Below are 14511 nucleotides of genomic sequence, written 5' to 3' on the forward strand. Positions count from 1 at the left end.
CACCATAATTCTACGTAATATTTACACCTTGTTCGGACCCTTTTTTGCAGTGGACAAATTTCGCTTTCGTAGTCCTTTAAGGTGAGGAACAATAAGTCAACATCTGTTTACTTAGTTGGTGAAGAGTACAATCATGACATCGTAAATATTCACTATTACCCGTCATTGATTTATTGTACAACAGCTATGATTGAAAGCATGCCAATCATTCCAACAGCGCTTGCTAGAGCACACTTATAGAATTTGCATTTCATCTATTTTTGTTAAGACTACTGCGATATTCTAGAAGACGCACCCTTCTGTCTTCTGCAGTGTGAAGAAAGCATAAAGCAAACAGACACGCACCAGAAGACTGCCTCCTCGAGAAAATCTCCCTGTTAACTGTAACCGTGTCCAATAAACAATGATTGAAGAGATAATGAACGCCCCAAGTTGGCCGCAAATCGAGTTTATTTCTCCATTTACTTTCTTGATTAGAAAAAACAACAACTTTATTTGTGACCTTGGAGAGTGGGGAGTTTCATCGCCACAGGCGATACTCTACCCCATTGCTGGATGGAATGGGGGGAATAAAATAACGATCGAAGTCCGATGGTGTCCAGAAATGTCAGAAGAGCTTTGAGCGCAGAGCGTTGCTGGGCTGGAGTGGGCCAGGGACCAAGCAATTTCGAGAGGGAGAAAGGGCGAGAGTCCAGCTGACGAAGAGACTCGGAGAGTGTGGTTCGGGAAGGTTCGTAGTGAGGGCAGTGAAAAAGAATATGCTCCAGATCCTCTAGAGCGCCACAGTGGCAGCAGGTGAGAGAGTCAACTTGTCTCAAGCGGTAACGCCACTGAGCTGTAAATGCCACATCGAGGCGCATTCGTTGGATTAATGCAGCATCTTGACGAGAGATGTTTCGTTGCATGCGGAAAGCGAGCGTGGGATCAACTCTGTTCAACATAGAGGGGAGAAGAATGTCGGTTGTCCGTTGGCAGGAAGCCAGGGGTGTCACTAGGCGTCGCAGAATTGAACGGCAGTCTCCTCTCAGCAGAACAATACGGATCCGTTTCCGATACGAGAGTGCTGCTTCTGCGGCGCGGTCGGCCTGCTCGTTCCCCACGACACCGCAATGGGCTGGAACCCACTGGAGAACTAGCCTGTGGCCTGCGGCGTAGATAGTGTGGTAAGCCATTAATACGTCTGTGACTAGGGGTGCGGATGGGCCTCGTATGCCGGAATTTTCAATTGCTTGAAGTGCAGATTTGGAGTCTGTAAAGACTGCCCATTCCCGGTGTGTAAAATCAGCGATGTGTTGTAGAAAGCAAAGGGTGGCATAGAGTTCCGCAGCTGTGGAGGAGGTTGGATGTGAAAGGCGTCTTCCGTGCACGACGCCTTCGGATGGAATGACGAATGCTGAGGCGGACTTGTTGCGCCGTTGTGGGATGCGCCGTCAGTATATGCTGCCGTAAACGTAGAAAACTTCTCGTCTACCAGAGCATGAAAATGGGCTCGGAGGACTTGAGGGGGACCTGATCTCTTCTTTCCAGAAGGTTAGGGAGGGGTACAAAAGTGGGCGGTACCGCTAGAGACCAGGGGGCTTCCGGCGGTATAGTGTCCTTAGTTATGAAGCCAGTGAGAGTCTGGCGTGTCCTCTGCGCTACTCGATAGAAGTCGCTTTCAGGGCGGTATCGAATTTTTCTGAGTAGCGGGTGGCGGGGAATGTGAGCACGCAAACGGAGGTAGCGCCGAGCCGTTTCCCGTTCACGAAGAACTTCAATCGGGAGCTCATCAGCTTCAGCCAGTACTTGCCGTGTTTCAGCCATTCTTGGGACTCCGAGGCATCGACGAAGGCTTCGAGCAAACAGGGACCGAAGTGTATTTAATGAAGCTGTTGATATCCTGCGCAGAATAGGAAGGCTGTAAAGCACAGTTGCCCTCACCAATGCCGCGTAAACCGCGAGCAGGGAACGCTGATCACAGCCCCATCCTGAGCCAGAAAGGTGTTGAATTGCGGGGAACCATCGCTGCACTTTAGTTTCAAGGTGTTTAATGTGCCGAGCCCAGCGCAAGTCCGAGTCAATTACCACGCCAAGGAAGCGGTGAAAGCGTACCGGTTCAAGCTTCTTTAAACCAAGCCAAAGAGGGAAATTGGCCATAGCTTTACGCGTGACAGGGAGCTCGACACACTTTTCGGCTGAACGGTCCATCCCGAGGTGCGTGAGGTACGTATGGATATTGTTTAAAGCGAGCTGCAGGCGGCGCTGGAGAGCAGGGAGTGATTTTCCTACTGTCCAAAGGGCGACGTCATCTGCATACACGGAGAACGACACTTTGCGAGGAATTACTGATTGTAGCCCGGCCATCACCACGTTGAAGACTGTCGGGCTGAGAATGCTTCCTTGGGGGACTCCTTGAGGAACAGGATGCTGAGGGCTTTGGCCTTGGGAAGTACGGACACCGACAGTTCGGTCCGTAAGGAAGTCTTGGAGCCATATGAAGAGCCGACCGGATATTTCAAACGAGCGCAAGGCGTGCAGCACACAAATGTGCGAGACGGTATCATATGCGCGCTTGATGTCGAGGAAGACCGATCGGACGATCCGTCGGTGGGCTCGAGCATGTTGAACTGTAAGGACTAGGTCGAGAACTGGATCAATGGAGCTTCGGTGGCGACGAAATCCAGCCATTTCGTGAGGGAACGCACGTTGTTTTTCAAGCCACCAGTCGAGGCGATGCAAAACCATTCTCTCCATCAGTTTCCCCATACAGCTTGTCAGGCTCACCGGGCGAAAGGAGGATAGGGCATTTGGGCGCTTGTCTGGTTTCAGGATGGGAACAACCAATGCCTCCTTCCATGTATGTGGTAAAGATCCTTGTTGCCAAGACGTATTATAGACATGAATGAGAGCTTGGAGTGACCGCACGTCAAGGTTTCGTAGGGCGGCATAGGTGATTTTATCGGGCCCAGGGGACGAGGCGGCGTTCACAAGCTTCAACACTGCCTTTAGCTCGATTAGTGTGAAGTCGCGGTCCATAACTTCCGGGGGACGGGGCCAGTCTTGATGAAGTTCAGCCGTCAAACTGTGGACAAAACTGTGGTGTAGGGCCGTGGCCGAGGCAGCCGCCGGAGTCGTTAGTACCACACAGAAGTCCGTCGCAAGCGTGTTTTCGTCTACACGCTGAACGATAGCCAAGGCCGCGAGAGGATTCTTTTGAGGGGGCGCCTCCTTCAGAGATCGGATTGTCCGCCAGATCTTCGTGGCCGGAACAAACGGTGAAAGGTGGTGGCAAAACTTACGGCAACGCTTCCTGTCCTCGTTCTTAAGTTCCCGTGTTACTTTAGCTTTCATCCGGCGGTATTCCACAATGTCCGTAAGTTGCCCTGTCCGACGAGCCGTTCTTTCTGCTCGGCGACGTAATGCTCTAAGGTGATTAATTGCTGGGGAATGGCCGACATGGCCTGTTACCCTTTTAGACATGACCACCGCGTCCTGAATACCGCGGGTAATTGCTTGAGAGAGAGCCTCTGGGGACATACCGGTGTGCACAGATGTTCTGAGGCCCGCACGAAAACGTCTCCAGTTTGTGAAAGAAATCAGTCCAGCAGTGGCTGAGAGGGGCAGTCTGTCGTCCGAAATATATAGAGGAAAATGATCGCTACCTCTAGTGTCGACGTCCGTAGCGCACGACAAGTGGCGAATTATGTCGGTTGAGCACCACGAGAGGTTCAATACATCAAGTGACGTTGGGGATCGCATGTAAGTGGGCTCGCGGTTGTTCAGCAGGCACATGTTATTACTCTCCATTGCCTCCAACAACCTCCTTCCCCTACTGTCCGTCCTTCGGCTTCCCCAGGCCGAGTGATGTGCATTGAAGTCCCCCAGCACAAGCGCCGGGGCTTCCAGAGAACCAAGTAAGCGTTCGAAGTCACTCCACGGGACCTGTACCGCGGGACGGATATAGATGCTTGTAACGATGGCTCTTGTGATAGCGGTTAGCGTACCCTTGAAGGTCGATTGATACGACAAGGTGGCTACGCCCACCGAGGTGATAACGATGCGCGAGACACTGTGTCTGATGATTATTGTACCTGTCTTGTTCCTGAATAAACGTCTGTAGGCACGGTGTGCCACAGTTATTACATTGGCGACGAAGATGGGCCTCAAGACTACAGCATCCAACGCGTGAACGCTCGAAAGGTGAGCAACGACGAAACGTTGCTCTCCAAAATGTTGAAACCAGAAGAAAGGACAGAGGGCTTCCGGTACCTTACCGGCTCTATGCCAGAGTTCGTTACAGTGTCCGGTAACTTCGACGTCTACTACGAACGTTTTGAAGCTTTCAGCGCCGTCAATGGGTTCACTGGCAAGACAAAGAAGCAAGTATTCATCACAGTGTTGGCAGAAGTTGCGTACGTTACGCTGCGAAATCTGCTGTATCCGAAAACTGACTCGGAGACGGCATTAGCTGACATTGTTGAAACGCTTCAGAAGCACTACAAGCCAAAGCGCTCTGTGGTTACAGAAAGCTACGAGTTTCAACGTAGAGCAGTGTTTCCCAAACTTTTGGCGGTGACGGACCCCTGGAAGCGATGAGAACCAATTCACGGACCCCCCCCCCCTCCCCACACACACACACACCGTCACAGCCAGTGCATAACCAGCAACCTCGTCAGCTGCTGCGTGCTTTCGATACAGCTTCAGAAACGATTCCGGTCTGGTTTCTTCTTTTGTTTGTATGTGTATGACGCGGACAAACGTGCATTGCAGGACTTCTCTATCAGAAATTAGAAGCTAGCCGTTGAAGCATGCTTGTAGCAATTTTTGAAGTTCTGGGTGTTTGGAAATCGGGCAGCATGTACGAGCGCGTGTTTGTGGGGACGAAAATCTTAACTGAAATGTGAGAGACGGTCGCGGACCCCCACGGACACTCTCGCGGACCCCCAGGGGTCCGTGGACCACACTTTGGGAAACACTGACGTAGAGTGCAGGGGGAAGGCGAGACTGTGTCGGACTTCGTCGTGGCCCTTCGGAAGCTGGCAGCTACTTGCGACTTCGGGTCCTACTTGGACAGGGCCCTACGAGACAGGTTCATATGTGGACTACGAAATGGGAATATTCGCTGTCGATTACTTGCGAGTGACGACGGACAGGAGTATAAGTTCGACAAAGCTGTATCAATGGCGACAGCGATGGAGGCTGCCGAGAGGCAGTCAAAGGGACTACAGCTTGACAGTGCATCTACAGGGACCAGTGACACCGACACGTCTGCCAAATGGCATGGCAGAACTGCTCGACGGGAACCCAAACGAGACAAGTCACCGCAGAAGTTAGTAGAGAAGAAATGAACTAGTCAGTGCTATCGATGTGGTCAAGGACATGCACCGCACATCTGTCCGCATAAACGAAGTAAGTGCTACTTTTGTAAAAAAATTGGACATGTAGCAAAGATGCGTAGAAAGAAAAGCAGCGCCATGTCCCATGTGGAACTAGAGAGATAACTTTTCGTTGTCAAAGGCAAAATTAATAAGCCGTATGTGGTGCACATGAATGTCAATGGTAAAGAGTTACCAATGGAAATTGACACAGGCTCTGCAGTTTGAATTATCTCAGAGCGGGAACTAGAACGAGGGTTTGGAAGTGTTCCGTGCACAGAGTCGGACATAAGGCTGACCACATATAACGGAACCCCGCTGCAAATTAAAGGCACATTTGAAGTCGACGTAGTAAACGAAGACAAAGAATATAGGCTTCCGCTGGTGGTAGTGCGGCAGAGAAAGGGTTGCCGCATGCCCACGTTGATGGGACGAAATTGGCTAACGGAGGTTAGGCTCGACTGGAATACTATTAGCCATATTCGTGAGGGCGACCCAGAAAATAGGTTCACAAAGTACAAGAACGTGTTCGAGAAAAGCTTCGGCAACATTAGAGGCTATACCGGGACCTTGACGCTCAAAGAAAATGTGAGACCAGTATTGTGCAAGGCTAGAACCGTGCCTTTTGCCCTACGGGAAAAAGTGGACGATGAGCTACGTACCATGGAAAATGACGGTATATTGTACCGCGTACAAACAAGCGATTGGGCCACGCCATTAGTCATCGTTCCCAAGAAGGAATCTAACAAGATTAGGCTGTGTGGCGATTACCGAGTAACTGTTAACCCGTACTTGAAAGTGAACGACTATCCCCTACCGCTCCCCGAGGACGTCTTTGCAAACTTAGCAGGTGGAGAGTGTTTTACCGTATTGGATCTGGCAAAAGCATATTTGCACTTGGGGATGGATGAGTACTCCCAAGAGCTTTTGACCATTAATACGCATCTGGGCTTGTACAGGTTCACACGATTACCTTGCGGAATCGCTAGTGCACCAGCCATTTTCCAATCCGTTATGGACCAAATACTGAGCGACGTACCAGGAACTGTATGTTATCTCGACGACGTGCTAATCTCGGGAAAAGATTATCACGAGTGCAACGAACGTCTGAACGCCGTCCTTGCAAGGCTGCAAGCGCATAGCATTCGTGTCAATAAATCAAAGTGTCAATTCTTTCAAAACTCGGTGAAGTATTTGGGACACGAAATCGACGGTAAAGGGATTCGTCCCACAAAGGAACACATTGAAGCTATCGCCAAAGCATCACGGCCGAGAAACCTGACAGAGTTGAAAGCCTTTCTCGGTTTATTGAACTACTGCGGTCGTTTCCTGCCAAATATTGCTACAACCGCTACATCGTCTGCTGCGTAAGGGTATCCCCTGGAAGTGGACAGTGGCCTTCCAGAAAAGCTTCGAAGACGCGAAGCAGCTACTTTGTAATGACGTAGTCCTTGAACTGTATGACCCTCGCAGGCCACTTCGTCTCACCTGTGACGCGTCATGTTACGGCTTAGGTGTGGTGATGTCGCATGTTATCAATGGAATAGAGAAGCCGGTAGCGTTCGCTTCGCGAACATTGAACCATGCAGAACGTAATTACGCTCAAGTTGAGCGTGAAGCGCTTGCAATCGTGTACGGAATTCAGAAGTTCCATAAGTACCTATATGGGAGGACATTTGAAATCATTACAGATCATCAGCCTTTGACACAAATATTCAGCCAACAAAGGCATACATGTCCGGTCGCAGTAGCTAGAGTACAGCGATGGATTAATGTGCTTGCGGCCTACAGCTTCACCGTGAAGTATCGTAAAGGTGATGACCTAGGAAAAGCCGACGGCCTCTCCAGGGTACCATTGCAACGCACCGTGGCGGTACACAAAGAAGCCACAAATTACGTTTCACCTTTGAAGGATTTTCCCTTGACGGCGAAGGAAGTTGAGTGCGAAACGACGAAAGACAATATGTTACGTAAAGTTCGAGAATTTACTCAGCAAGGTTGGCCAAAGAAGTGGAACCGAAAGCGGCTACTGGAAGAATTCCAGCCATTTGAAGTAAGAAAAGAGGATCTCTCCGTAGACTGTGGGTGCTTGCTGTGGAACGGCCGCATAGTAGTACCCGGTGCACTTCAGAACCAAGTAAATGATTTACTGCACGAAGACCACATTGGTGTCAGCAGAATGGAAATGTTGGCACGGACATTAGTATGGTGGCCGAAAATTGATCGGGACCTGGAAGACATAACAAGAAACTACAGCGTATGTCAAAGCATGCAAAACGTGCAGCCAGCAGCACCACTGCAACCATGGGCATACCCGGCTAGGAAATGGGAACGGGTCCACATGGACTGTGCGGAAACCGAGGGGTCTCATCTGTTAATCATAGTCGACGCTCACTCAAAATGGATGGAAGTAGAAATGATGCCATCAACGAACGCCGCTCGGACAATCGAAAAAGTGCGTACCACTTTTGCGCGATATGGACTGCTGTTAGAGGTGGTTACGGACAATGCCCCCCTCCCTTCCGTTCGAAAGAATTTGAGAACTTTTTGCGGAAAAACGGGGTACGACACACTTGCAGCCCACCATACCATCCACAGTCGAATGGAGCAGCAGAAAGGATGGTGCAGTCTCTGTTGAAGTCTCTAACAGAAGATCGCCACAGAGAGGAAAAGAGAACGTTGCGGCACCGTATCGACCAGTTCTTATTCACGTACCGTGCGACACCACACTCCTTCACGGGTAGGACCCCGAGTGAACTGTTTTTAGGACGAACTCTGCGCGCGAAACTTTCGATGTTAAAGCGTGACTTCCAAGGAGCGATGAAAACGTAGACAACGCATATCAAGGAATTACGTAACACGAGTAGGGGCACAGGGCGTCGCTTCTGTGACGGGGAGAATGTGTACGTAAAAACAGTGCGTGGGTGAAAGTGAAAAATGGGTTCATGGCATTGTGATCAAAGTACTATCTTCCGTGTTGTACGTTGTGAAGTTAGGAGAAGTCGAACGTGCTGTGCATGCAGGTCACCTGCGCGCCAATATTGCGTCTCATTTACAGCCTGCAAGCTGGGCAGTTAATGTTTGTCAGCCGAGCAATGAGCCAAGTGTGACTGATCAGGCGGTTAGTAATGGAAGCTGTGTTTCCTCTGCAAGTGCTCAGGATGAGAATACAGTGCTAAGACGTAGCACACGGATCAGGAAGCCACCTGAACGTTTAACATATAAGTAGCACTGTATCGAATCACTTGTATCCATCTTTTGGTGTCTGAACGGAAACTTTGAAGCCTGTACAACATTATCGTGTTATTGTCATTATCACTGATAAGTGTGCAGCGCATTGAAAGAAGTGGATTGTTGTGGTTTGCTTAAAAAGGGGGAAGGAATGTAACGATGGCTCTTGTGATAGCGGTTAGCGTACCCTTGAACGTCAATTGATACGACAAGGTGGCTACGCCCACCGAGGTGATAACGATGCGCGAGACACTGTGTCTGATGATTATTGTACCTGTCTTGTTCCTGAATAAACGTCTGTAGGCACGGTGTGCCACAGTTATTACAATACTGACGACCGCCCAAGCAGCACAATGTACTGAAAGTCAAGTGCAATAGGGGTGGACGGGTAGGTGGAAGACCTTGAACAGACTTTTGAAACTAAGGAACACTGATAAGACACATACCGTCCACCCCTATTGCACTCGACTTTCAGTACATTGTGCTGCTTGGGCGTTAACAGCATGGGGCCAAGGCGGATCCTGCGGGTGACGTAATCATAAGAGCGATGACAAACTTCTTGATAATGTTATTGATAATACACACAAGTGTTAGTGTTATGTATTATAATATCTCAAAATCAAAGTATCGTGTATTAGTAGACTAGTTCCACGTCAGTTCATGCAGAGATCCCCCATGGACCTCCTCGATTTTCATTTTTTTTATATCTAGAACCTCATCGTACATGATGATGAATAGTGGCAAAATGAATAATTTCTACTGAATAGTTTTCGTGTAAAAAATCGAGAAAATCGGAGCGTGAATTCGGTGCTTCAGTTTTGCCGCTTTTGCACGCGTATGCCTCCTGAGTTGTACAAGATAGTGTTGTGGATTTTTTTTAATTCTCCAGTATGCCTACAGACCAGCCTTCCGAGCGAAAATTCTGGTGTGCAGATGCAACGCTCTGTGCTACAAAAAACGGCGAACATGCTCTCTCGCGCAGTTCTGTTCCAACTTCCACGAGTGATTTCTCTGGCTATCAATGTCCCTCATTAACATACTTGGTAACAGTTTACTCCGATTTTAAGGCTCTTTCATACGATATATCTGTCGTGCGTATATCTCCTATGGGTATCTTCTGAATCAGGCCACGGCCCAGCGATCGAGGGGCCGTGATCATACAAACGTTGAGGCATATTAAAAAAAAAAAGAAAAACAAGGATTTTGCGCGTCCGTTTCTGTAAAAGGCCCCTTTGATTTCATTTATATGTTGCCAGCACATGGCTTGATATTAGACCTTTCGTGCGACATAAAAAAATTCTGCTTAAAAAGGCGTACGCTGGCGACGAGCGCGTTAAAACGCCGCCCTACTCTGCGTGCGTACGAGTTGGGGCCCCGCTGCCGGTACCGCAGGATGGCGATTCTCTATCGATGTCGTACAAGAAAAGTTACAACTTTGTGTAATCAAAAGTGGTAGTTTATGTTATTTATAACAGTGCGAAAGGGGAAGCAGTATTTTTTTTTTCAGTGACAGCGACGAATAATTTCACTGAGTTTCTATGAAAACGTCACTTTTCTACATTCGATGTCCACGGTAGGAGCTATGAATGTTTCTAGGCCTCCACTTTCCGATGTCTTGCTTTGCCACGCATGCAAACGTCGTATACCTGGTTGATGAGGTACACATTTAGCATGGCCTTCTATATATTACATGCCTGCCCAAAAAGGCAAAATCGCCCGTTCACGGGGACGGCACTTTCCTAGGGCCGGAAACACGGATAGTCAGAGAAGTGACAACTTTTGCCTGCAGGATTACGCTGCCGTATGGTGCTTATAGAACGACGCCGTGCACATATGGTTGGTACGGTCCTTTTGAGTGACATGCCATGTCTCCGACTGTCAGACGCCACCGGTTGTAAACTACGCTCTGTATGCAGGAGGATGGCGTTATGACTGATACTGCTGATATCGCATCAAGGTAGCTATCACCAATTAGGAAATTAGCACCACAATTGTGCGCGAACAGCGCACGCATGTTTCAGTATCATTAGAAAGGCATGTAGTATACATAGGAGGCTATGCATTTACCCATTCCTTTGTCTTTTGCATTCTAAAAGAAGCCACGTCATCGGAGCGTAGGTGGAGTAAACGGTCGCGCTGTGGGTGTTTTCGCAAGCAAGTTCCCCAATTACGTGTCGTGGCATGGTGCTTGAGTATTTCACCGGTCCTGCCACAACCACATTTTTTGTGGCCTGTTCCTGTGAACAGCAATGTCGCGCTCGCCAAAGTAGATTTGGAGAGCTCATAGAGCTTATGCCGATTTCTAAAATGGCTCGCCGCGCCATCTGACGCGTAGTTCATTAGCTGCAAGAGGAACATTCTCGTCAAGCCACTCTTCAATAGCGATCAAGCTAACAATAATTGTGGTGAGCAGTAGCACAAGCCTTCGCTCACCACACTAAAACTGAACGTTTCCGTGCCAGCTTTCACCACGCATGAGAATATGAATATGTTTTTTTTTTTTTTTTTTCAGTTGTACGCTTGTATTTCGCTAGGTATAGCTACTGTCCAGTTTTCAGCGAAATCCAAGTGTTTTAAGTGCGTCTTGGAAGATGAGTTAGTGTTTCTCTCCCGTATGACTTTCTTCCGGAAGTCTCTGATGCAATTATGACAAATGTGGGAACCGGCACGCTTCCTTAGCTCTCTGAGGAAATGTACTGCTGCAACTTCAGCATAGAACACGCATTTTGTGCTGAAAGCCCTCTGCATAACTTAAAAATATCGTCAAATGAAGTGAAGCAAGCTTCGTAGGAACTTACCGGACTCCTTCAAAAAGCAACTCCTCACTCCATATTTATTTGTACAGTATGCGTATCACCATGTACGCAACTTCCAAGCGAGAGGTTTCACCTTCGCTGACCATTTAGTCGTTGAAATACGGCTTTCATTCACTGTTCGTTGGGGAGTAATCCTTTTGAAATTGAAGGACACCTGGGTTGCTATTCTCGTCAAAGTAATCGACCTCTATTAGTTTGTGTCTCGCCTATCATTGGTCGTTACGTGAAGAACACAGGTGAATGCCCTTCGCGCTTAATGGGAATGCCCATATCACGGCGAGGCCGCCCTTCCGCATGTTCTCGCCGGAAGCGGAAGGTTGTAGGTTGTATCGCGAAAGAGAAATTTGTGCCGACGGGCGATATGTGGGCGTCGAGCGCCACTTGACTCCCAACGTGGCGAAATGCGCAACGTTTCGCAATCTATGCACATGAAAGTTATTCCACGGTGAACGGAATATCACCACATCATATTAATTGTAATACACGTTTACACCTATGCGCCACGCTTTTCCCTCCTTTTGCCCCTGTCATTTATTTCAGTATAGCACATAGCGCTCCCATGCCGTATAGGAGAGCGCGACCTTCCTACTGTTCATGCGCTAGAGACACCGGCGGCCGACGGCTAGGGATAAATAAGGGCGGAGTCTATGGGCGGAGCGTTTTCTGGTAGCTCTGCCCAACAGTTTGTGACGTAAAGTAATCGAGCTCGATTACTTTTGACGAGAATAGCTCCCCTACAGAGCGACATAGGATATCGTTCAGATGCTTTTTGGGAAATAACCAAATCCCAGGCGTGGATTCTTTCTTCAGCAAGACGTCAAACATTTGCCGACGAATAACTCAGGAAAGGCTGAGGCCAGACAGAAATGCCCCACACAAAAAAAACGACGCGTCTACAGGAGGCCGTCATCCCGCGGACGCGCCAGCCGGGCTCCGACACGAACGCACACAGGGCCGCGTTTTAATGCGCTCATCGCCAGTGTACGCATTTTGAAGCTGAAGATTTCGCGTCAGGTGAAAGGTCCAACGTCGGGCCATGTCCTGGCGAAATATAAATGAAATCAAAAGGGCCTTTTCCAGAAAGTACACGCAAAATCCTTGTTCTTTTTTATTTTTTCGAAATATGCCTATAGATTTGCCTACTTTAGAATATATCTGTTGGAGGTATACGTACCACAGATAGATTAGCTCAAACAGCAGTAAATGCTGAATGAACGGACACGAAGTATGGTTATGAGCAGGGTGTCGAACCGAACCCGAACCGAGAACCGTACCCGAACCGTTATTTTTGCCGGAACCGAACCCGAACCGAAATTTTCATGACACTGTTGAACCCGAACTGGAGCAGAAACGTAAAAAAAAAATAGCGGTAACCGGTTCGCAACAAAACGGTTCGGACATAAAAGAAGTCAGCATAAGAGTCCCTCTCTGTCCCCGAACGAAGACACATTGGTATCATCATCACGCGCCTATATCATGGATTTAAGAAATTTTCACCTAGAAGTGAGACGACGACGTATAGTAAAAGTATACTTTCAGTGTCTTTTCAACATGTTGAAGCGCAATTGTCCTTGTGAGCGCCGCGGCATCGCTTCAGAGACGATGTGCCACGCGGACGAATGAAACAGGAATAGAGTAGGCCAGTTATGTAGCTCTACAGGACGAATATGCGATCAAATAAGCGCCCAAGATTTCCCTTTACACGTGTGTAGTACAAATTAAACAAGTCACAAACATGAGAAGTGGAAAAGGAGCGTACGCAGAACGGTTTGATTGGTCGTGGCTTGAAAAGTAAATGTGGTTCTGCTTATTGGTAGTGCAGTTGTGTCGTGACATATTGCTTTTGTGTTGTGGATTAACTAGTACACTGCTGTGAGCTCGGACAGAGTAAGGCTGGCAGGCTTATTGTCGACATGCTTCAGTACGGTTTCAGATCGATTCACGTTGCGAAGGCAGTGTGCCGGCTAGTACTGTCGTCTATGTTACGCTGTCCATCTTATTAGGCTTCCTTTAAGTGTGGCACTGTGCGTGTGAAAAAAGAGATTTTGGGAACAGAAAGTAGCAGGACTGCACCGCTTCAACAGCGTGGACTCTATTTGCAATAAGTGTTCATCCATTCCTCATTTCTCCCGCTAAAGGGCTACCTCACCGCTAGAGACGTCAATGCAGACAACAACAGTAAGCTATTAGCCACGCATTTCCTGATAAAAGCAGTTTTATGGAACATATAAAACGGAAGCGTTGAACCGGTTCGCGAACCGGTTCGGGGCTGTGAACCGGTTTGCGAACCGGTTCGATTATTGGCGTGGCCGAACCGGAACCGAACCGGAACGAAATCAAAACAACGCGAACCCGAACCCGAACCGAACCCGTATTTTTTGCGGTTCGACACCCTGGTTATGAGGGACATCTACAGCCAAAGAAATCACGCGTCGAACTTTGAACAAAACTGTGCGAGACAGCATGTTCACCATTTTTCATAGCACAGAGCGTTGCACCTGCGCGCCAATACATGCGCTCGGACCGCTAGCCTGTAGGCATAATAAAGCATCAAAAAGCTTTAATACAACATCTTTGAAAGCTCAGGAGATACACGCGTGCGAAAACGGGAAAACTGAAACACTTCGAATTCATGACCGGATTTTCGTGATTCTTTTTTCTTTTTTTTTTTTCGCGCGGAAACTATGCGGTGCAAATTATTCATTTTATTGCTGTTGATTATAATGTACGGTGAGCTTCAATATGCAAAAAAGAAAAAAAAAACTGGAAATCAAGGAGGTCGATGGGGCCTCCCTGCACGAACTAATATGAAACCGGACTGTATTATACTACTGATTTGTGGCAAGTATTATGTATGTGTATTATAACCACAAAATATGAGTATTACTGCCCACCGCTGGTCATAAGTACAAGGGTCGTTCAACGAGACTGCTAGTTTTATTTGAGAAAGACCAGTGAATGTAATTCTATAAAACTTTCGGAGGACGCAGTGCAGACCTTCTCGGTCAGCAGCACGTGGAGCAGCGGGTGTCATGCATGTGGAATCCGTAGAACAACGGGTCACGATCAATGCCCAGAACTGTCCCACGTTGATAAAGCTCACAGTGTGA

The 14511-nt window shown here is 48.3% G+C and overlaps 2 protein-coding genes across 4 annotated transcripts in view; one reads left to right on the top strand and one right to left on the bottom strand.

Annotated features, from left to right (window-relative positions):
- LOC135372798 (synaptic vesicle glycoprotein 2C-like) overlaps positions 1-14511 on the bottom strand; it is a 767922-nt gene that overhangs the window by 404716 nt on the left and 348695 nt on the right. The gene's annotated exons all lie outside the window — the stretch shown is intronic.
- LOC135372815 (uncharacterized protein K02A2.6-like) lies at positions 5769-6725 on the top strand. Its single transcript, XM_064606280.1, has one exon. It carries the CDS (start codon positions 5769-5771, stop codon positions 6723-6725), a length of 957 nt encoding a protein of 318 aa, XP_064462350.1.

Source organism: Ornithodoros turicata, unplaced genomic scaffold (genome assembly GCF_037126465.1).
Source record: "Ornithodoros turicata isolate Travis unplaced genomic scaffold, ASM3712646v1 Chromosome17, whole genome shotgun sequence".
Lineage (NCBI taxonomy): Eukaryota > Metazoa > Arthropoda > Arachnida > Ixodida > Argasidae > Ornithodoros > Ornithodoros turicata.